The 23885-nt window shown below is 38.7% G+C and overlaps 1 protein-coding gene across 1 annotated transcript; it reads right to left on the reverse strand.

The window, feature by feature from the left end:
- Nucleotides 1-1429: 1429 nt before the first annotated feature.
- Nucleotides 1430-23882, reverse strand: LOC133518044 (suppressor of hairless protein). The gene is made up of 4 exons (XM_061851605.1): nt 22459-23882; nt 13252-13496; nt 8664-8889; nt 1430-4158 (listed from the first exon to the last, which is right to left on the reverse strand). The coding sequence occupies exons 1-4, from the start codon at nt 23314-23316 to the stop codon at nt 3964-3966; spliced, it is 1524 nt and encodes a 507-aa protein (XP_061707589.1). The 5' UTR covers nt 23317-23882; the 3' UTR covers nt 1430-3963.
- Between the last annotated feature and the right edge of the window lie 3 nt (nt 23883-23885).

A 23885-nucleotide genomic window follows, 5' to 3' on the forward strand; every position in this document is an offset into this window, starting at 1 on the left:
AAAAAAAATTCACCCCCATTTTACGTGTAGGGGAGGTACCCTCAAAAAAATTAAATTTTTAGATTTTATTCTACGACTTTGTCGGATTTATTGATTTATATATCCATGCCGAATTTCAGTTTTCTTGCACTAACGACCACGGAGCAAAGCCTCGGACAGACAGACAGACAGACGGACATGGCGAAACTATAAGGGTTCCTAGTTGACTACGGAACCCTAAAAAGCACATACTTATGAAAGCAATAAAATAAAGATACTGATTACTGATATATAACTTAGAGGAAAGCAGATGGTCTCCTAGGAAAATCTATGCAAATAAGTTTCTTAACACATTCGCTACCAACGTTTCCGTAGCGCTACGCTCGTAGCCGATCCCAGCGTTTTCTCGCTTTGTAGAGGAAAGCGACTACGAACAGAGAACCCGCCGAGTCCCGGTACTCAATGTGTTGAATGACAATCAATTTAAAAACATTTGGTAAATGGCACCTTGGAGAGAAGCTTCAGACTATGTTGGAATATCTAAGGCTTAGTATGCACTGCGATTAATTTCTTGCGGTTTCAGAACATACATCATGCTTCATAAGCGTACGCATTTGCAAGACTGAAACCGTAAGATTAATCGCAAATTAGTCGCAGTCTAAGTCTAAAAATATTAAAATTAACCCTTTGACCGCAAATACGTCAAATGACGCGCGCGGCTATGGCCCAATATCAACCTTCGTGCATTCCGACAATGTTCACGATGACGCGAAGATAGGCGTGACGTTAAAAGGGTTAATAATACCTTATCATTAAACATTTCTGACATTATTTCTTTTAAAATTTTAAATATCAATTGTGAAAATCAAAATTCAACTGAGAAGTACCTATTTTTTTTTTCATATTAAAGTACTTTTTTTTTTATTTAGGTAATAAAAAAAATTTAAAAAGAGGTGCTTTTAAATTGCAATAATAACTAATTAATCTATCTGCTACATTGTAACCAGCAATTTCAAAGCAATTTTCTATTGATCGCTTCACTAGAAATTGCCGCGGCATATTAGCAAAATGACTCCCGCCTTCAGGCTCTTTAGCTGCCTAACGAACCCCGGAAACAAGCGTTCTTATAAATATTAGTGGACGAGTTATTCTGAATCTCAGCGAACAATGGCGAATGGGTATAAACTTATGATAATTATCTGAGGTCAGTCCCAGCGGAGCGGAACGGTATGTAGGGGAAGACGCTATTATCATGTGAAGAGTTTTTTGAAGACGTTCCCACACCGAGCACTGATTCCTCGATTAACGCCGATTCATAATTACTTGACCTTAGCTTTAATTAGACAATAAGAATTAATGTCTTAGTGCTCGTACAGAAGTACGTGGGAAGTGGGAACAACTCAAAGCGCGGCGATAGCGGACCATGTGTGGTAGATAATAAAAAGTGTAGTTTTTTATTTAAATTCAGTTTTATTAAAAATATTTATATTTCAAATCCACCGCTTCGATTCATAGTGGGTACTTTATTATACACGAGCAGTTCGTTTAAACACGAATTTTCAAATATATAATTACCAAATGTAAAATGATAAAAACTCACGAGTAAACAGCGTTTTAAAAAGACAATCGACCATCTCATACGAATTGACGTAATTACTGCGTATTTATTTAATTATACCAATCTCTAACTCTAACGTATTTGTAATACTGTACGACCAATTCCATAAAATTATCTCGATAATCAAATGTTGTGCTACAAAAATATTGTTATTTTTTGTACTTCAATATTACACTTTCCGAATGGAATGTTGGAAATCACACTTTTGCTTAATAATACACATCGAATCAGAATTTTCCACACAAATTTCCTACAAAATTAAATTGGATTAAAAATAAATATAATTTCAATTTGTGTTTTTAAACAATACGAAACTGTACTATGTACTAAAACTAGCTTAACTATCTATTTGTTCTTTAAAGTCTCGGTTATTTTATAATACATTACGCCGTATCAGCTTGCTGCGAGCCCTTGGGCGAGTGCAAATAATTTAACAAACTGATTACAATTAAAATCTAATACAAGTATTCTTAGAGCATTTTATAACTATCGGTTGCCGTAAAATGAGATATTCAGTGCACTAATGACAAATATTGCAACTCCGGCGTCTTTGAGGTTGTATACAACAATATTTTATTAAAGCATCTTAGCAGTAAACTAAAGTGAAGTTGGAATTGACTTGAATCATAGACAAAACAACTACAGTAGCTCACACAATAGAAAAATATAGCCGAACTAAATAGAATGCGCCGTCGGCGCCGTACGAATTGTAGGAACTGGATTATCAATTATTTAATGTTGTGGTTTGACAATCTAGTTAGTTGGTCTGAAACTGCTCCAAGACATATTTTCCGCTTGTGTTCGGTTCTATAATTGTATTGTCTATTGTTGAATGAAACAAATTGTGCAAAGAGACAATATAAAATAACCTAACTGAACTTATTTGGCGTCGCGTTGTTATTTGTTAGATATAAACTTTGTAAGCGTGCGCGTTTAATTTCCCATCACATATCACCGTCAACACAAATATTAAAATTATGTTATACTAATCAAAATCATTACAACATACTGAATGACTTGTCATGGATTACAGCTATTTGGCCCCGAAGAAACAAATCTAAGAGCAGAGAGATCTTCCACGTTTCGATACGTACATTAATTTTATATTGGCAATTGTTAAATGCCAGTGTAGGAACTAACTTCCATAAACAAGCGGCTATTTCATTGACTTAATATAAGCTTGGATTACACAAAAGTATACAGTTGACAAATTGTTTGAAATGTCTTTGTATAATATAGGGGATGCCTTGTGACAGGCAGTCGCGTAGAGTGAACTAATCTAGCCGTAGGCGAAGTCGCATCTGCGAGGCCCTTTTCTTTCAATGTGTATTCCCAAGATAATAAAGTGTTGCCTTCCGCGAGGCCCCTTTAAGCGCGAGGCCGTGGGCGAGTGCCCACTTCGCCCACGCCTAGCTACGCCACTGGTGATAGGCAAAGAGTGAGCGGCTGAACACATTGCAGTCAGCGTGTTCTCATGAACAAGTATAAATTTGTTGATTGTCATAAAGGGCGATTTTTTTCAGTGGCGTCTTATTGACAAACAACAAAGTGCATATTAGCTGAAAGAAAATATCTTAATCAAAATCATTCTAAACGTTCAAACTACTAGGTTTATCGAGCTGGTTTCACTAGCTTTGTCCTTATTATGACATCACTATTTACAGTACCTGAGATGTTAGAATATAGTTCAGGTCGTGGTGTCATTTCCTTGGCTATAGACATGTGGTAACATCTGACGCACTGTAAAGATTATAGTAATAGCTCGACCGAGTCTCGCAGAAATAATCTGACCTTAACATATCATTTTGGTGTGATAATCTCGATAATAATTAATAAAAAAACGTTACATATGAGGCACGTCGTTTCACAGTCGGCGAAGCGTTCGACGTGGACTCCGTATCAATAATAAAGCTTTCTAGGCACTATCGAAACTAACTACAGTCCATCCAATATTACATCACTTACAAGTTTTATTTGGTAAACAATTTTATAAATTAAAATGCATTTTGTTGGCTAAAACAGCTCGCGAATCGCGAAAATATGCAACAATGGCAGTACATTTGAACGTTAACGAATCGTAAACTATGCGACTGTTTAAGCCTGATTATGTGCATTTAAATTGTTTATCAAATCTAAGAAAACAGCTGGAATGGACTTTATAATGTTCGTAATTCACTCACCGAATCGAGAATTCTATCTTGATTCTTTTTGTACACCTCGGGTCGCACTCAGGCAGATTGGCCGTGTCGTAGCTCGGCCAAGCCTGCAAAGGCTTTTAGCCGATCCTTTGTGACGGATGCTTTCTACCAGAGTCTTATTCCACGTACGACGTTCATCGCGCAGCCGTCGCAAGGGGCAATAGTTTGTTACTGCAGCGCATGGGCCGGATGCGCAGGATGCCCCGCGTGCGGTTCATGGTGCCAGGCCGTGGCGGCGGCCTCGGGGCGCATGACGTCGTCGACGGGCGCGCAGGCCGGGCGCGGCCCGGGCTCGGGGGTGTACGTGAACGTGAGGCCCGTGGCGTAGATGATGCCGTCGTTGCGGACGAGGGACACGGGCACCTGAAGTAGAGCGAGACAAGAGTTATGATATGCTTTGATATAACTGACGCTAGAGAAGAAAATTTCTAACTAAATGTATGCCCTCGCCAGCTCATCATATGGCGACGCCCTCTCAAACATATAACCAAACCAGTAATTAGTTTGTGCGGAAAGACAAGAGTCGTAGAATGTGGATCCCTTACAATCCACGACTCTTCTCTTTCCTCACAGACTCTACCTTACCTAACAATTTGCTTGAATACAACTCTCTACAGAAGTTAGATGATTTAGTCACTTTTCAGTACTATGCTGAGGACAATATCTCCCAATACGCTAAGTATCGGCAGTTAAAAAAAACTACGTATCTGTTGTTATTTTAGACTACTGTCTAACATATATCACAATAAATGAAATCGGAGGCGGATACAGTGCATAGAAAGGTTGATTTTAATATTACTATAAATTTAGTACTTTGAAAATTATCTTTCAATACGAGGAAACCTAGACGACCTAGTGCCTGGATTCAGAACTAATACATAAATATGGTAAGTGCGTCACGCCTCACCTTCCATCATTTATTAAAGTTAGTGACCATCGCGTTTTTACGCTGTAATTACTTATTTGATTTATTATTCTAAGTAAGTCACGCTCATTTAGAATCACAAGAAGTTAGTAAGCCCCGTTTGACTTTGAGGATAAAGTAAAGAGTCAAAACACAATATTCTAATTTATATTCCAAAATCTTAATGGCACACGGGAATGTGGCAGTAGCTGTATATGTACTTGGCAACTTTCCTAAATGTAGTTTACAAATCTGTTCAATTTGCCTAAAATCCAGAGCCCTTGCCGCGAAAAACAGATCCCACCAAAAACATTTCATGTAAAGTGTTGCCAAGACTAACAAGCGCCTATAGTTTTCACACTAAAGTCAACAGATCTCTTAATACCAAGAATTTTACTCCGTTAATCCTAACCCTTTAACTCTATAAATCCTAACTTCACAAGCTCTGACTCTATAAAGCTATCATCTTGGTTAAACAGTACAGCTTGGCCGTTTCATTGCTGTTATAAAGTTGAAAACGAGCATGTCTATGTCACAGCAACGAAACGGCCAAGCTGTACTGTTTGATCAAGATGATAGCTTTATAGAGTTAGAGCATGTAAAGTTAGGATTTATAGAGTTAAAGGGTTAGGATTAACGGAGTAAAAGTCTTGGTCAAATCAGCACTTTGATTTTTTTTGGATTTTTTATTGTTGATTTTTTATTAGCATTCCAATCACTGCTACCACACAAAATTTCACGATTCTAGGACTTCAGGAACCAATCTTTTCAGGTTTGTAGGTATTTTAGGTATCCCCATTTTAAGGAGTTGCAGGGTGAAAGTTACAGATTTCTCTCGAGCATATGTGTTAGAATACAGCCCCGTCTCTACATGCCAAATTTCAGCCTTCTAAGACTTCAGGAAGTAGTCTATCTTTTCTATGACACGGATTTCAAAAATTAAAATGTGAAAATTAGGGTATCTATAAAATCTAAAGTATAATAGTTAGCCTAATAAAACTTGGTATTTTTGATAAGTCTACTGACTACATAGTACCCTAAAATTTTCAGATCCTTAGCGTTATTCAAACCGAAACTACGAGGGTCCGAAAATACGACGAAACGTGCCGAGAAAAGATAGGCACTGCCTTTTGCCCTTTGTCTCGTCTTGGCGGGGGCACGGCCGTGCCCCCAGATATCTAAATTTCTTTATCCTAACGCTCGAATAGGCAAGAGCGATAGAGAGGCAGATAAGGACATTTGGATTTTCGTGTTTCGCGGTAGACCCTCAGACACGAACAGTTTGTGAATGGTTAAATTGTGCTCGGACTCTGGATTTGTTCCGTATTTAAATTATTGTGTTGCGTGCGACCTGTTTATTTATATTTTTCTTTCCTTTGTAATATGATAAACGATCACTATTCTAATTACAAAAACAATACTCCCCTACCAATAGCTAAACTTTTAAAATATGCTTTAGCCATGGCTAAATTGAGCATGATAACATTAGATAGTCTTATTACCTAAACTTGTAAGTTGTTGTGTACACGTACGTCCCAGTGGACAAAAAAGGCATGGAAAGGCAGTCATTTACATGTCTTTTTGTGGTATTTTTCAATAAGTAAATAATATAGATAGCCATGTCTAAGCGACCCGTTCGTCACCCGCCTCGATTATGACTGAGCGTCACCCGTGGGAACTCGATCCCGTGATGTCGGCATTACCGCCTGTAAACACTGTATTAGTGCTAATAGTCGTCAGAAGTCAGAAGGGCCGGCTACATCACTCACATAACATTGGCATGCTAAATTCAAATTAGCCTTTAAACGTATTTTTCAATCAGCAAAGTTTCCGTGTGTAAACCGACCTCAATCTACGGCTGCGCTGTCAAATCATCAGTCACCGTCGATTATGACCGAGCGTCACCCGTGGGAACTCGATCCCGTGACGTCGGTATTACCGCTTATAAACACTGTATTAGCGCTAATAGTCGCGGGAAGGGCCGGCTACAATACATTTACACCTTATTAGGTTTAGACAGAGTTTAAAATTATAAAAGAACCGTATTGGCTAGACTAGAGGCTATTGCGTATGAAGGAAACTGATCATCTTTAACTAATCATCTTAGTTCAAGTAAACAAAAAACGAAATGAATAAACAACGAATTATGTTAGTGTAAAAATATTTAGGAATGGTTAACATACCTATTAGAACGTACAGAAATCTTCAATAATGATTTGATATTTCGAAATAGTTTTAGATTAGTCCGCCAAGTTTTATTAAGTACGTAAAGTACGTGCTAAAAGTGCCAAGTCGGAGCAAACTTAGACTGGTCGCAAAATATTGTTTATCAATTGAGTTTTGATTCGGATAGAAAGTACGACGAACCATATTTTTTGGCCAAAGGGCGCAAGCTTTTAAGAGATTGCATATCGTCGCTTAGCTAACAATACCGCGCAAGTCAGATTGGCTAACTTTTCAAGAGAGACAAATAACTGCATTACATACCTATACAATTGGCGACCAATTGGCCAATTTTTGACTTACGCGGTATTGTTAGCTAAGCGACGATGTACTCGAGCAAATTCTACCCATGCCGCCGTGACTCGGGTTGTCCGAGTGTTTGAAGCATCTGCCGCGAATGCAGAGTACGCTCCTGGTCGTTTGATTCCAGCCCTGGGTACTGGATGCCTCGTTCACTTTTTCTTTCGTATATGACATCTACGTAGAACTTTGATTCTTAATATCTACTACTTAATAAACTTTTAACTTGGACAGTAGACATTGTATACGACTTTGTTCTGAAGTTGTGATGATTGATAGCAATTATATTGCCATTAATGACTGTTATTAGACAAGGACAAAAGAGAATAATTCTAATTAACACTTACGACGTTAATACCTATATCAAAGAATAATTGGTATACCTAATGACTTCAGTACTTTTAAATGCGCTTTAGTGGTCACTGGTCAATGGACATTTGTACGTAATTTTTATTGGATCACACATCTATTTGACTTGCATTCGCTCACTGTGGACCAGTTGAAAAGAGACAGTTACGTCAGCTACCCCATAGCTAATGGCGCTTAGTGACTTTTGAGGTTTTAAAGAGATAGAGGACTGTTACCTCTCTTATTCACATAAATTAACAAACCTCTGTTAAATTTTGTCCCTTTCTATCAAATGTCAAAATGACGGAAAACAACATTTTTTATCGATTATCGAGGGCTTGACAGCCTTGACTGGCGTTTATATGAGCCCGGTGGTTGAGATTCAAGATGGCAAAGACATATCGAGAATTTTTTTTTTTTGTTTTGCTCATTAATGTTGTTTAAAGTGTAATTGTAAAGTAATTTTGATAGCTTATTATGCATTTAACTATCGTGAAAGTGTGCAGCTAATGAAATACTAATCTTGAAGCCGCGTTTAACCATGTTTTAATCAACACCCGGCAATCCATTGTGGCTTTTAGTAAAATCCAGCTATCTCTTTACTAAAAACAACTAAAACTGCACACTTAAAATTTGCTATTGAACATTGGCAAAATCATCACAGATTTGATGGAGGCCATATTTTAACCCTTTTCCAGGCATAGTACGATTTATCGACCACATACGCGCCATTAGAATTCCGATTTAAGGTTCAAATTAGATTACACTTTCAGGAAATGTTACTTGTCTTCAAATGAAGTATCTAAGTTGGATTTATTGGAATACATTTGATTTTTTTGGGAAAACCTTGTAGATTGGTGCGGCCTGGAAAAAGGTTAAAAGAAGAAAGCGTTTATGAACCGTCTTGACCTGGAACCTGTAAGATAAAGACCTCGCTACTGCCTATGAGTTGAGAAGGAGGAAAGAGATAGGTAGCTCATAGAGTTACGCTGCCGCACTCATAGCCACTGCCCCCTGAACTGCGATATATCCGGCACGAAACACAAGGTTCAGGGAGCGAGAGGTACCTGTTGGAAAGAGACAGCGAGCTCACCTGCGTAGGCTGCCGCACCCACAGCCACTGCCCCCTGAACTGCGATATATCCGGCACCACACACAACATGGACTCCGCACAGCGGTACATCGTCTCCGCTTCCACGTCTCCGAACCACACTTGTAGGGATGGTGTGAAGTTGTCTCCGGCCAGTTCTAGCATGGCGACGTCGCCGCCGCCGTTGAGGTTGAGGGAGTGGACGAGAGGTACCGGTGTCACTGGGGACCTGTTGGAAAAATACTGTATGTTAATAATAAGGCCAGAGACGCATATACTCGAGTATACCACTCGGTATTACAACTCCATTGTCCCTGCACAGGACATCACGAAATGAACCTTCCCCAAACCAAATATCCGCTTTTGGATAAGGCGCTCATAATCAAAATCTAACCGTTGAGTTGACCGTATTGTTCTCATCGGATTTCTCTTCCGCCCTCGAGAACATGCATTGTATTTCATTTTCATATCCTATCTTCGAACGCTTGCTTGGGCTGAAGTCGACGCTTTTTATCCTCGTAAGGCCCAATGTGAATTACAATGCACTCTCTGTTTCAGTATAATTGGAATCTTTCATAAAACAGATAAAGTAGCATTTGTTTTGTGTCATTGCTTTCTCAAACAAAAAAATCAAGCCAATTTACTATACAACAAATTGAAATAAAAAATAGGAAGATTTAGTATGCCTAACGACGTATAGGCATAGCGACGTATGTAGGGCATAGCGACGTTAAAGAGATGCTTGACGGTATTTTATCATGTTATTTACCAAATTGGAGATTTTCAAACAACTTTTGGAAAACAATGTCTTTATTCATTGGGAAAGTAACTTGTAACAACTTATTACAAGTTTTTGTTGCATAGAGGTGTGTTGACAATGTAAAAGTTTAACAACGATCAGTCGCACCATCTTTGGGAACCGTACATGTATTTATTCCCACACTTTGCTTCATTTACCTACATCGTGTTTCCGCTACGTTTCTGCATAAGAATGACTATAATTATAACAACACCTCTATAAATTAGTACAGGTAAATGGGAACGACCAAAAACCTATAAAGTATTGAAGACGCCTTTAATGTCAAGGCGTTAGATTGATAGATAATTAGACAAAAAACTACTGGTAGTTAAATTTTGTACGTTTATAACATCAGATTACTAGGTGGGGTAACCTTTTGAACGACACGCTTATCTTGCGCGGCGCGTCATCGTGAACCTTGTCGAAATGTACGAAGGTTGATTTTGGGTTGTAGCCGCGCGCGTCAGTTGACGTCTTTGGCGGTCAAAGGCATAACGTTGAAAACGCGTAAGCCCCATAACGCGTTAAACGGTGCGTGAACGGGCATATACAAATACAAATAATTTATTATCATAAAGGGTGTATATCTCTCGAAAGATATATCTATCACATGTGCAAAGTAGTTCGTATCATTATTATATATCTAAGGACGGGCCTTACGGGCAATAAGAATGGGGCCAGTTTAGCGGTGGAATGCAATATTATGGTACCACCGAGTTGATCTGATGATGGAGAAAGGAGGTGGCCATAGCAACTCTGTGATGAAACAACGCCACGTCATTGTGTTTGGGGTTTTTAGAATTGTCTCAATTCTTATTATTTGCTTGTGGTAAGAAGAGTACAGACAACGATAAAAGCTTGTATTAAAAATGTTTTATTTTTTTCTAAAAACTTATTCATAGTAAAAAGTTCCTTTAGTTCAGTAAATATTTTTGAAGACTTGTCGGGCCTAGTGGTTATAGTGCCCCCGCCTATAGTCCCGTGGTTTTGTTCTACGGGACTTGGCTTAAATAATTTGACACTAGTCGTAGGATTGACAGGTGAAACCTGGTGCCACCTGCAAATTACTTCTAACCAACCAACCCCATTTTTAACCCCTGACGCGAAAAGAGGGGTGTTTTTATGTTTGACGCCAATGTCTTTCTGTCTGTCTGTCTGTGGCATAGTAGCTCTCAAACGGATAGACCGATTTCGAAGCGAGTTTCCTTGCGGTAGTCCTTAGCTAATTTTAATAGAAATCGATCCAGCCGTTTGATAAGTATCAGCTCTTTTCCAAAATGATGTAAGCCATTTTTGGCATGAAATGGTTTGTTTTTTGCATACAGTGGGCTTTTAACATTTTTAATTCAATAGCTATATTATCGTGTAAATAATTAGTATTTACCTACAATTATGAGACCCATACCTACGGTTCTTGCCAATTTTTAATAACCATCAGTTTTCCAATTCAAATTAAAATTTATACTAGGGGTCGTCCAGAAATCATGTGATCATGTTTGGCCTATTTTTGACCCCCCGCTCCCCGTTGGTGATATTTGGTGATTTTAACGCAACCCCCTCCCCCCTGCCACAAGATCACGTGATAATAAAATTATGATGCGGACACCCTTAGAAGCTAAGCAAATCTAATGTCGTTTCTACTGTATATGTTCAAGATGCTATCTCTCAAAAACAGGCAGCGTACAAAAACTGCTCATCACTTATATACATACATACTTTCATATATTTTCGTTTTAATATTCGTTTTTGATAGCAATGGCGGATGATTGAGGAAAAACGTCTCATAGCTCCCACAAATTGTGACAGTTCTAAGTTGCGGTTGAAAACATGAGTAATGTATATACCTAGTACTTAATTAGGTAGGTAATTGTAAAACAGTTATAACTAACAATAAGTAAATACAATTTTATTGAAACCACTTCTTTTCTCCTTGTTTTCCTTTTATCAACTCAGAAAAAAAGGTCCTTGTACAGATCCCCAAGCTTGGACATCATATAAAAATACACATTGGACGCTAATAAACAAATAACTGTGAAACCGTTTAACATTAATTATTTAAAGTTGGTGTGATGAATGTTTTTTTAAGGGTAAATACGCATTTAAAATAGAGCGGAGTATTTGATCTGATTACATTTTTGAGTAATATTGTTGTTTTCAGCTTCCCGCTTTGAAAAAAAAATACACGTGATATCTTCTCTGATCCCCTCCCCCATCGTGATCATTCGTGATATTTTTCTTACCCCCACCCCCCTCCTAAACGATCACATGATTTCTGGACGACCCCCTAGGAACAACTCAGTTAACAACAGGAAGAGGGAAGTAAGTTGTTGAAGCATTCCGCCAATCATTATTGACAGCCAGTTATCGCCCATTATTGATACAGCGATACAGCTGTAATCTAAATAGTATGCGGAGCGTGGGAGAATGCGGTGTTTTCGTAATTAGGCATGGGAACATCGGGACGCATGCGCATGTGGCAGCAGGGTTGCCGGTTATAAGGCGATTGCTGGAAACGAATTATCGTACACAGGAAAATCGTACAGCGAGCTGCAAAAGTGCATGGACACTTTATGAATGAATATATTCATAAAGTTTTGGAACTGGGTATACCTACCAAAAATATATACCGATAGGTAGTCAAAGTGGCGCATTATATTGCAAGTGCTGCGTATGATGTGGTGCGGCCTGCGATATACTAGTCTAAATCGTCTGTCACATATGTCAAAAGATACAAAGACTAGTATTCATGGACTTTAATTGTTGAGCCATTTAGGGTTCAATTTACATTGGACCGTCCATACCGTTAGTATTGACAACCAAATTAGCTTGAACCCTAAACGTTCCTACTAAAATGACTGTAAAATATGCTTAGCTTTTAAAAGACTTTATATAAAATGATTTTTTTTTATGTAAAATTGTCGCACTTTTTTTAAGTTGGCAGATATTTAAGCCATTTCTATGATAGGTATTGTGATGGTTTCAAACGGTTTGGAGAAAGTTATCGCATCTGTTACCTAGTTCTTTTTGTTAGTACAATATCTTAATACGCTCGGCAACCCTGTATCAGCGACAATGCGTGTACGCAACAGATGAGCTGTGATGCAGCGTTGCTAATGCGATCATCATATTTTAAAAGGATATATGATGTTTGCTCGACTTATTGCAGTTTCACAGCATTAAGGACCCGTAAGTAGTACTTTCAAAGCTACCGATTTGACCTCCATGTAAATATGTTCAGAGGGCCTACCGCCAACACCGAGAAACGGCGAAGAACGAAATTTCTTTATCTGCCTCTCCGTCGCTCGAATATACAGGAGAGAGATAAAGTAATTTCGTTTTTCACGGTCGCCTAAGATTAAGAGGGAAGGATAGCTTTTCGAATCTAGCGAAATAACGGTATTGTTTCTATGAAATTGCATTTTGGGAGAAAACGTTTTCCACTAACTAAATCTTAACAAATCACTTTGATTTTGATGTCGATCGCTTCAGTATAATATATTCTAGGTCTATAGGTTTCGCTTTTTTTTGAAAAAAAAAAAAAAATTTATAGTTTTTTTTGTTTTGCATAATTTGAAAAAAAAAAAGAAAAACCTATAAACCCAGTTTTTCATTGTGTCAATAACATACAAAAAAATCATGGAGAATGGAAAATATTTGGAAGTGGAAAATCGTTTTGTCTTTGTATGGACGATCGACGGTCGACGTGGTATGGGAAGTATACCAGGTTCAAGGTTTCTTTACTATTCTGATGTCCTTTATAAAGGCCATGTCTATCTATAGTACAGAACTCACCTGACGGGTCCCATGCCTTCATAAAACTGGTACTCTGCCTTATCTGTCGAGATGATGGTCCAACAGGCTCCATCATTGATCATCTCCTTATTGGGCTCCTTAGGGCACGGCGTGGCTTGGAACTGTATGATACGCTCCTGTGATAGGCACAGATACATGCGCTCTGTGTCCTTCATGTAGAACGCACATTTGTGGAGCTGGGAGACTGGGTCGTCGGCCTCTAGGAGGGCCATTTGCTTGTCTACCTGTAGGACAAAAAGATAAAAGTTGAAATGAGATACATATTTGCCTAAATTTATTACGGAAAATTGGCTTTGCCAGATACCGTTTCTTAGTTCAAGTTTAAACTTCATACTGGTATCACCGGTACCGATGTCTATTCACTCTCGATTTAAAAAGATCCAAGTTATAGTGGACTGGGAATAGATTTGCAGTAAGTGAATTCCACTCCTTAGCCGTTCGCATTTCGTTCGTTGCTTTGCGAGTTTGCGAAGAAAAGTCTTTGTTTAGAAAATTTGTTTTAAAAAGACCCTTCTGGTGGTCTAGGCCCAAATGCGGCAGTTTTGATAAGTAAATACTGGATAAGATCCAACAAGCTGACGATGTTTGAAGATACTTTGCTGCGATATTTGTTGCGTCACTGTCGTTTGCGATAAAATGTAACTTGAATTTAGATACGTACATAGTGTCTCAAAATGGGCGCCTAAGCCTATGCCTAACTATAATTATTTTTGATATATTATATTGTTTCACGCTAAACAATAATGCTTCGTTTCGTACCCCATTATCAACTGACTTGAAAACAAACTCTTCAAATAATATAGGATCCTAATGATTTGAGTATTTTGTATTGTAACTATGCATTTTGTCTCGCAAAGCCATATTTGATTAAGTAGGATCATGCAATGAATTAGTTCTTTTTTAGGGTTCTGTACCCAAAGGTAACAAAGGAACCCTTAATATGATACGACTCTGTCTGTCTGTGACATTGCTAAATAACTCGGGAACTACTTACGCAATCGATTTCAAATTTGGAATAGTTATTATAAAGAAGGCTAAATTTAATGCGTCTGATTGTAAGTTTTTTTTTATTAACCACGTCTCAAAAGACGGGGGTAAAAGTTAATGCTGACTCTTCCACACTTGGCCATTGCAAAGATTACGTAGTTAGCTTGGACCGACTCTATCAATCAAATATGTGAGAGCGAGTGAGGCAAATATGTATATACGAAACTTCGATATCCAAAATTTCATGGCGACACAGGAAATTGCAATAAACGCAATGCTATACGATCCAGTTTACAATAATAAGTAAAACGATAAAAAAAATTGTCTATAAATAATTTTACAGAAAATTGTTTAGTTGGGCATTCAGGAAAAAAGGATCTAATAAACCGTCTACTTGTATATTTTTAAATTTTTAAACCGATTAGTGTCAATTATAGTATAATTTTTATTTTAGAAATCATTGAAAAACCATTTTGCTCAAAAATGGCACGGGACAAACGTATTCTCGGCCGACGAAACGTAGGGAAATTTATTTAAAATAATTGCTTCACCTAATTTGATCAGGTGCATATGGCCTTCCCTACGTAGTTACGTACATAATGGTAATATTTGGAATAGCGCTTATGACCCTGAGTTTACCTATATCTTATACCTTTAAACGAGCAATTCTTGTATATATATATATATATCTGTGATCTCGGAAACGGCTCTAACGATTTCGCTGAAATTTGGTATATGGGGGTTTTTGGGGGTATACAATCTATCTAGATTAGTCTTATGTTTGGGAAAACGCGTTTTTTTCGAGTTTTCATGCGTTTTTCTTTCGACGCAGAATATGGAAGAATAAGAGGGAGGCCTTTGCCCAGCAGTGGGACAGTATGGGCTCATAATAATAATAATAATAAGCCCGCAGGGCAGCTTGTGGCGAGCTGTTGGGGAGTAACGACCCCACGGACCCGAGTACTCCTGAGAGTCGGTCAGGGTCTCCGTCTCCGGCGTGTCTTCGTCGGTCGGAGTGGACACCAAGGGGACCCGCAGGACTCTCAGCTCTGGCTTGCCTTCATTGGCCGTCCAGAGATGAGTCGTTAGAGCTAAATGCTCCAGAGGTGGAAGTGAAAACTTGCATAAGACGCGAGTTGGCACTAGTGTTGAGTTGCTCACTCGTGAGGCACCTCATTTGTACAACTCATTTAGTTAAATTGTCGCAGAACTTCACACCGCATAAATGTCATACATCACTCCTCAATTAATTTTACTCATTTACTCGCGCGCATCACACACAGCTCTTACCACTCAAACCATTCAAACACTTCAAATTAAAAAAAAAACTCTCAGCCTTTCAAACTCACTCGCGTTCCTCACAACTCGCAAGAGAGTCGCGAGGCGCTCGGTGCTCGCCGACATTCAAATGAAGAAATGAGTCATTGACGTCATCGCATTCATCGCTCACACCTCACACTATCAACTGCCCAACTACAAACCTTATTGCAAGGACAAAAGGTCCACTGAGAAATGCGTTGTGTTTGTACCATTCACTCGCCTCACTGTGACATCTCCTCAAAAATCCTTTCAAAATGAAACAATGAATTAGATTTACCGAAAGAGGGAGTGAGACAGACACGCGCCGTGCTTCAATAACACCTCATTGAAAATACGTTAAAAATGAAACACGAAAGAAAACAAGCGTAAGCGTCCGCAAGCCTACATACATATTACGCCATTTTATAGCATTGCTAAGTTACTTGTCAAAAGCGAAAAATGTAAGTCATCAAAGAACCTACCGAAGAAAGTGTTTTCTCTCTGTCGCACTTGTAATTTCATACGTAAGTGCGACAGCAAAGCAAAACTTCGTGGTTCGCGGTAGGCCTCCATATTTGTTAGCTATTATTGTACTAACGCGAATACCAGTATAACCTGACCTCAAGACTCATATTGCTGGTGTCATGTATAATCTGAATCAATTAGACTGGACAGTGAAATGGTTACTTGATAAGCGATTGAAATGCCAACCAAGTCTCACTGGGCATTTACGAAGCTTGCTTAAAAACAGTTATCGTTTAAGAGACCAAAATATTATTTAAATTATTGAAATATAATATAGTGGCGTACACAAAATATGATATTTTACATTAGTTTATTAATAAAAAAGTAAATATAATTTGTATAGGTGAAATAAACATGTACATTTTAACGATTTGAATTTGTAATACTTTTTGTTAACGTGCTTCGTATAGTATTTCGATCATTTATGATTTTGACATATTTATAGTACGAGAAACTCGAAAAAGTTGTTCGTAATCTTTAGTTGTGTTTTATAAATAGTGATCAGTGACCATTCTTATAATTATACCAAAATAACAATATATTAACATTGTTTTCGCGATAAAATATACCTGTGGGTCTTTCTTTGTGTCTTTTGCATACAAAAATCAAGTGTATATTACACGCCGGTGGCATTACCGCGCGAACGTTATTGAGGCTTTCGTTTGTTATCATATTACAATGATATTATTACTGATAAATTATGAGGTGGTAAGTTAGTAATTTCTATATAATAATGGTACAAAAAATATTGGATTTGTTCTCCTTAGTTTGTTAATTGTTTGTTTGGTAGTTTATGGTTAGTATTTATTTCAATATATGAATGTTAAACTTAAAATGATATCAAGTAGCAAGGATTGATACTGAACAATCTAACAATAAAAATAATAAACTGCTAAATTAGAACAAGTTTCATAAAAGCATCAAATTAAGTTGCAATAGGATGTATGTACTTTAACTCCTTAGTTTGATTCTTAAATGTATGTCTTCTGCTGTTAAAGTTCTGTTTTAAACCTCCAGAATTGCACTCCAAGTAAATATTTAAAAGGAAGTTTAGCAATGCCTAAATATGTATTTACATTAAATATGGTTTGCTGCCGTTGGAGTTGATGGAATAGTCGATGCTGCAAAAGTGCTAGTACCTCTCCTCATTTGAAGTAAGACATTGTAACACCTCATTTTAGAGAATGAGGTACTCATACAAACTCATTTTAAATTGATGTCCTACCCATCACTAGTTGGCACAGTGGCTGTTATCAGCCACTGGGTAGAAAGCGGCGCACACCTCTCGACACCCCTGAGCCGCTCACACACACGGTGTTGCTCCTGGTCGTCTTCACGACGGCATTTTCAGGGGCCCATCTAGTGGGCGGCGAGTTACCGCCTGCCTCGATAACTAGTAAAAACATTGTTATGGCAGGTGTCCGGATGTCTTTGCAATAACCCAGTCTCATTGTCCACCCAATTTTCAATCCATAGACCGTTATACTGTTCACTTTATTACAATAGTCCCAATGCCTGTTGCGCCCGGTTCATGGGTGTCTATTGTTGCGCCCGTGAACGGGTTCCAGCAGGCGTTCTACATGATATTAAAGCTCTCCAAGAGGCCTCTACGTGTTGGATCTATATCCCCATGCAAGCCTATCAAAATACCGGGATTTATAGGCCCGTGAAATCCAAGGAGATATAATAATAATAATAATATCGTATTGCCAGTCACTGTCCGTCTAGTCCAGCGGGTTAAGACGCGGACTGCTAAACCAGTGTTACGGGTTCGAATCTCACCCGGTGACTAACTTTTGTTTTTTTTTTTGTTTTTTATATGTTCAAGTTTATATATAATTTTTTAATTTTTATTGTTTTAGACAAGTTTAATTTAGAAAAAAAAAATAGTTAAGATTATCACCTATACACCACCATATTACAATAAATAGTTATAACCGAGCAAAGCTCGGTCGCCCAGGTATATTCTTTAAAAGTTGCAAATAGAAATGACTTGTGCCGACAGTTAGATTCAATAGCAGAAGTAGCTAGGCGGGTGAGGTAGTTAAAGTCCCATCAAAAACATAAATGTGTAATGAGAGCCAAATTCAATATTAATAATATGCCTCATTGTCAAAAGAATTTAAATCTGTATGGTTGCCAAGTTTTAGTTCACTTGGGATGCAATTAAAGTTCAGGATTTGACTTGGTTAGTTGTCTGAATGTGGGTTAGGTTATTGATGTTAGGTCAGTCAATGAGAAAAATCCCGATTTTTCGATGTTTGTTTCTTAATAACTAGTTGAGACAGATTCATGAATTTTATGAAAATAATCGTACGTAATAATTTACGTAGGGGGTCAAAAGTGGCTCCGAATGGCTCGTGTAATATAACACACGGCCGCTGCGTCGCCAGCTGTAGCTGCTTCTGCTACTTTAAGGCCGTGGACTGGACGCACGTGACGTGACCGACGACGGCGCGGCAAGCGGAGCGGTCGCTGTTGTCCAAAACAGATTCATTCAAGCTCGGGCAGCCCGAGCAGTAGTTCGCACAACTCGATCAAAATGTAAGAGTATAGACTGGAATGACTATTGTTTTTACGATAGCCACGGTGGCGAGCGGGCCGCCTGCTTCAACGCTTGCTGCGCCGATCGCGCGCGTCCATTCCGCAGTCTAACTGCTATATACATACATGCCTATTTATTTTATGCATCTGGCTAATAAGCCGCTAAAATGCGCAATCTTGCAGAAAAGCTCATGCAACGTGATTCATTACTTATGGTTGCAGATTTTATCAAAGGAGCGATTGGATCTCTAATGGCTATCGTATATCGTATCGTGTAATTACAGAGCCCGCGTAGCCAACGTTACAATCGTTAACGCTCGGTAGCGTAGCGTAGTCATCTCTCTCTAACACTCTCTCTAGTGCGACTGTAACATTTGCGGTTCATTCGCCACGGAGCGTGAGCGATATGCACGTTGGCTACGCGGGTAGTACACCTAGGGTACAGTTGATAAGTAGATGTGTCATATTCTTGAGTCAGTTTAATTTAACTTTGTACCGACTTGAACAGAATAAGTTTATGGTAAAAGCTTTTTTCGCTGACTGTACTTTTCTTTTCACAGGCAATTCGTTGGCGTTGTTTTTATCACATAGTTCCCATGGCCACCTCCTGTCTCCAATCTTGTGACTTTGACTGTTTTACAGGTAACCTAATAGTAATAACGATTATTTAACGATATTACACACAGAATTATCCGGAAAATTTATTCGGCAGGCATTTTTTTGAGCAAAAAAGTTTCACTAGCCATTCTGACTTCTGACCTCCACCAATGTACAGATGTCAGACACAGATCTAGGAACAAGATTAGTAAACTAACCAGTGGTTTCGCTGTTGTGGAAGCAAAAAAGTTGGTCAGAAGCGGCGTTTGTGTGATAGGGGTTCCAATCCCTTTTCAGGCTCCTACTTAGTCTAACAAAATAAATTTTGCTTGCCATGCAGTGCGGCAATGAAGCAAATAATCTGGGCAGGTTTGCACAGGGTAGGGAATGGGTTAATATGGGGGGGGGGAATGTGTATAATTCACTGCTTGCTTTACAATGCTTATGTCCGGAGCAAGCTGGAGTTTGGAGCCATTACTTGGGACCCTAGTGAGGAGAAGTATAGGTTAATGATCGAGAGGGTTCAAAGACGTTTTGCGCGATACATGTACAAGAGAATTTACGGGTACTACCCTTATATGTATCCCTCTCTTTTCGTGCTGGGTATGGTGGGACTCAGGACTCTTAACCTGAGACGCAAACTGCTGCTGTTGATCCATTATTATGGAATTCTCAATGGTACAGTAAATAACTCACATGTGCTAGAGAGATTGGGTATATTTGTGCCGAATGCGCGCCCTTGTCCTGCGGGGCTGAGCGCGCTGCCGGCGAGGCGCCCGCAGCGGCTCTTCGCGTCGAGCTCAGTGCGCACCCGCCGCGCCAGGAACGCGCCTACCGCGAGGGCCCTGGCTATGCTCAATGCCATGTCCATCGACGCCCCACATATAGACGTGTTTGCGGTCAGTGTTGGTGGATTTGGTCGAAAACTTTTAATTTATTTAAATAATAATTGTGTGTAGTTTTCGCAACTTTTTATTTTAATTTAATTTACAACGAATGCATGAATTTGTAATGTAATGTATATGGTGACATTGTACTTAATTTAATTTTAGTTATGACTGTATTGTTAATATCTAAATGTATAAATATAATTGTTCTAGTATATAAGCGCCTTGGTTTTTGTTGACTGTAATGTTTATATATTTTGTAATAAATAAAATAAAATAAAAATAGTGTCTTTGTTTAGAATTTATTTGATAATTATACCACTCTGCAATTAAAAAACTAGTATGTTAATTGTTAAGTAGTTTTAAAGGTTTGAATTTTCCTGTACCCATTATGCGACGTAATTTTTTTTTTCATTTTTTCAATGCTATTGACAATGTGCAAGTTTCTACCTACATCATTCAAACTTTATTTGAACGAGGTATCTATCTGTACCTATCATGGTACACTGTTAATTCGTAAACTTTATTGCATGGACAGGATGTCACGATTTGACATGTATTTGAATAAATAAATTAAGCAGTAAGTGCTTCTACGGTAAATTTTAACAAAGTCATTGTCTGTTACAGAATGACAAGTCAATTTCATTAAAGCTTGACCAGAAATATATGATCACGCTCCATATTGCGGAATTTCATTGGAACTAAATTTTTCATACTAAACTGAACTGTCACCCTATACATGAGAATAACAGCGCCCTCTTGACAATGATCATATATTTCTGATCGGGCTTTCATTTTGTTTTGTTGTATTTTTTATTAAAATTAGATTGGATAGGGCTAAATAAGTAAATAGGTATATTTTAACTGAACGTTAAACTGAAGTTACAGGCTGCAATAGTTATATGGGGATTTTATGGCCTACCTTGAAAGGGGTTATAGGTACTACAGCTTATTTACAATTATTTTAACTGAGACAACTAGGAGTCAGTCATTACCATTAGGTACAATGCTTACATTTTTCTACTGATTCAACTGAGTAGCATGCTATGCTACCTATGCGGCATCCAATAGATCGGGGTTTAAAATGACACACCGCGGTATATCAAGTTAAAATAGTAATATGGACCTTTAACCCATGGAGTGCCTTAGTATCACACGTGTGACACTAACTCAATTTGGGTTGTAGCGACTAAGTATCTGACTTGTGTTACCACAAATCAATATGGGTCAAATTGCTTTGCATCAATTTGTTGTAAGGTGGTAGTTTGATCGGTTAAACGTATAATACCTTTTAAACCGCAAATGTTATATTAACGGAAAAATGTACACTTCCGACAGGACGTAAACTTTTAGTATTGCTCACTCGTTAAAAATTACCTTTTAAACTGCTTGAAAAATATATATAAAATAGCTTATTTATAAAATATAAGACATTCAGGGGCAATCAAAAGCCCATCACTGATGATAACCCTTTGCATGCTTAATACATAGGCTATATAATAATGACTACTACATACTAATAGCCTCCTAGCTTAGTCTGTAGTGTCCCTGACTACGAGGTCCCCCTAGTGGGTAGTGACCCCGCCTACGAAGCTGATGGTCCCAGGTTCAAATCCTGGTAAGGGCATTTATTTGTGTGATGAGCATGGATATTTATTCCTGAGTCATGGGTGTTTTCTATGTATTTAAGTATTTATAAATGTTTATATATTATATATAACGTTGTCTAAGTACCCTCAAAACAAGCCTTATTGAGCTTACTGTGGAACTTAGTCAATTTGTGTAATAATGTCCTATAATATTTATTTATTTATTACACAAATATTTACTCTCAAGTTAATGAATGTCTTCTATGTATTATCTATTTATGTGCCTATATAATAATATATTGTTACCTAAGACTATGGGTCATTGGATCTAGGGTACAAGTTTTGTTTAGTTTTTGATTTGAATGTACAAATACATTACAAAAAAAAAAAAAATTTTGCCTGAATTGATCTAAACTCATATAACATTTTTTCCTTATTTTGGCCTCAGAAATGTGTGGTTAAAATCTTTCGGGTTCCTCGTGATACACATGTATATCAGCTTTGATTATACTTACCCCTTACACTTACATGAAACTTTAAAGTGCAACTTACAAAAATGTTGTAAAATAAAATTAAGTTTACAAGGTCATTTTTGTTTTTGTTGTGTGTGTAAGTAATTAGGGTAAATCTCAGTGTTATAACAATTTACAACAGTAATAAGTTTATAAAAAATGTCATGTATTGTATTAAAAATAGACTAACATCATAAATGTAAGCCTAAACCTATGAAAATAAAATATTAAGAGGTGTCAACTTACCTTTCTTATGATTAGCCTAGGCAAAGCCATGCCCGTCACAGAGCAAACAAGCTTCACAGTGGACCCATAGTGTACATATCCGTCCCGCACTGCAAATTCCTCCGATTCACTCTCATTATCATCCAGCAGGTGGATCGTGAATGCTCCCCACTGTGTGGATGATGCATGGAAGTTCCCATTCTCTACATGCAGATATCTAGTTGATACTGTCTGTGACCTTAGACGATTGAATAAAGCTACCTTCGTACCACTCGCAATACATAAGTCTGCATTCTTCAATGACTGCTTCTTCTTAGAAGGCTTAGATATTACTTTAATTCTCTTACTATTAAATATACCAATGTCATGGCCGTTTCCATAGAACATCTTAACTGATAGCATAAAGTGCTTTCGTTTATCAGAGTCTGATATGTACAGGGTTTTAGCTGCACAGTACTGTTTCCCATTGTTCAGGTCGAGCTGCTGCATGTCTTGGTCAGAGTTTCCTATGCCTATGAAGGCGCAGAGCTGGGCCGCCTGCTCTGTTTCGCCTTCGCGGAGCATGCGCTCGCGCCGCAGCCGCCAGCCGTCACCAAATAGGTATATACAGGGTGGTGGGCAGAAAAACCGTTTCTCGTTACCATAGGACTTCTGTGCAACTTTCGCGTGTAGTATAACGACAACCATGTCGGCGCGGTCTCGCAGGTAGCGCTCCATAGCCTCGCGCGTAAGGCGGCGCTCCTCGGGGCGGTAGGCGCCGGCGCCGGGGCCCGCCGCGCTCGCGTACCGCGGGAACAGCGCGCCGTGCTGCGGCGGCGGCGACCCGCCCCCCGCCGCGCCCACCGCGCCGCCCAGGCCCGCGCCGAACTGGTGCGGCATCCTCGCCACGGCGCCACCTCACCGGTCGCCCGCGGTCATCACCCACTGCTCGCTCAGATGCTGCACCATAGCCCCTAGCTGGACCCCTCGGCAGCCGGCCTGAACCACCTCATCATGTAAATGATTCTCGGAGACAGAGTGGCGTCCTTCTTTATCTCTATCAGTTGTTTACGAACGCCAAGCGACGTCCAGTTCGTCCTTCCGAGCCAAAATATCGAGCGACCGTGCGATCCGGCCGACGCGGATCGATACACTTTTTTATTATTCACGACACTAAAAATTAATAACGATGGGAACTGCAACACATTTCTTTCAAAAACACCTGTTCCGAGTCAGAATTTTCGGACAGTACAGCCAACATTCCACGAATTGTGAATGAATAATTCCACTCTGTATGCGAATTGACTCGTCGTGATCTTTTTTTAATGAATTTCCTGACAATATTTAGTAAAAAAAGTTAATAAAACTTATGTTTATCTCGGGATAAATTCGACAACGCCAGAAATGTGAACTGTCAAATGACCATAGACTAAATAAAATGCGGTTTCAAGCGTGTTGTCGGTGTCGCC

This window comes from Cydia pomonella, chromosome 5 (genome assembly GCF_033807575.1).
Source record: "Cydia pomonella isolate Wapato2018A chromosome 5, ilCydPomo1, whole genome shotgun sequence".
NCBI classification, from domain to species: domain Eukaryota; kingdom Metazoa; phylum Arthropoda; class Insecta; order Lepidoptera; family Tortricidae; genus Cydia; species Cydia pomonella.

What these genes read in the sequence shown, in the direction of transcription:
- LOC133518044 (XM_061851605.1), bottom strand. Translation starts at nt 23,316, where the DNA reads ATGCCGCACCAGTTCGGCGCGGGCCTGGGCGGCGCGGTGGGCGCGGCG. An exon ending in GAAGGCATGGGACCCGTCAG is followed by an intron (nt 8,890 to 13,251) that starts GTGAGTTCTGTA and finishes TTTTTCCAACAG; the next exon opens with GTCCCCAGTGACACCGGTAC. An exon ending in GGGTGCGGCAGCCTACGCAG is followed by an intron (nt 4,159 to 8,663) that starts GTGAGCTCGCTG and finishes GCTCTACTTCAG; the next exon opens with GTGCCCGTGTCCCTCGTCCG.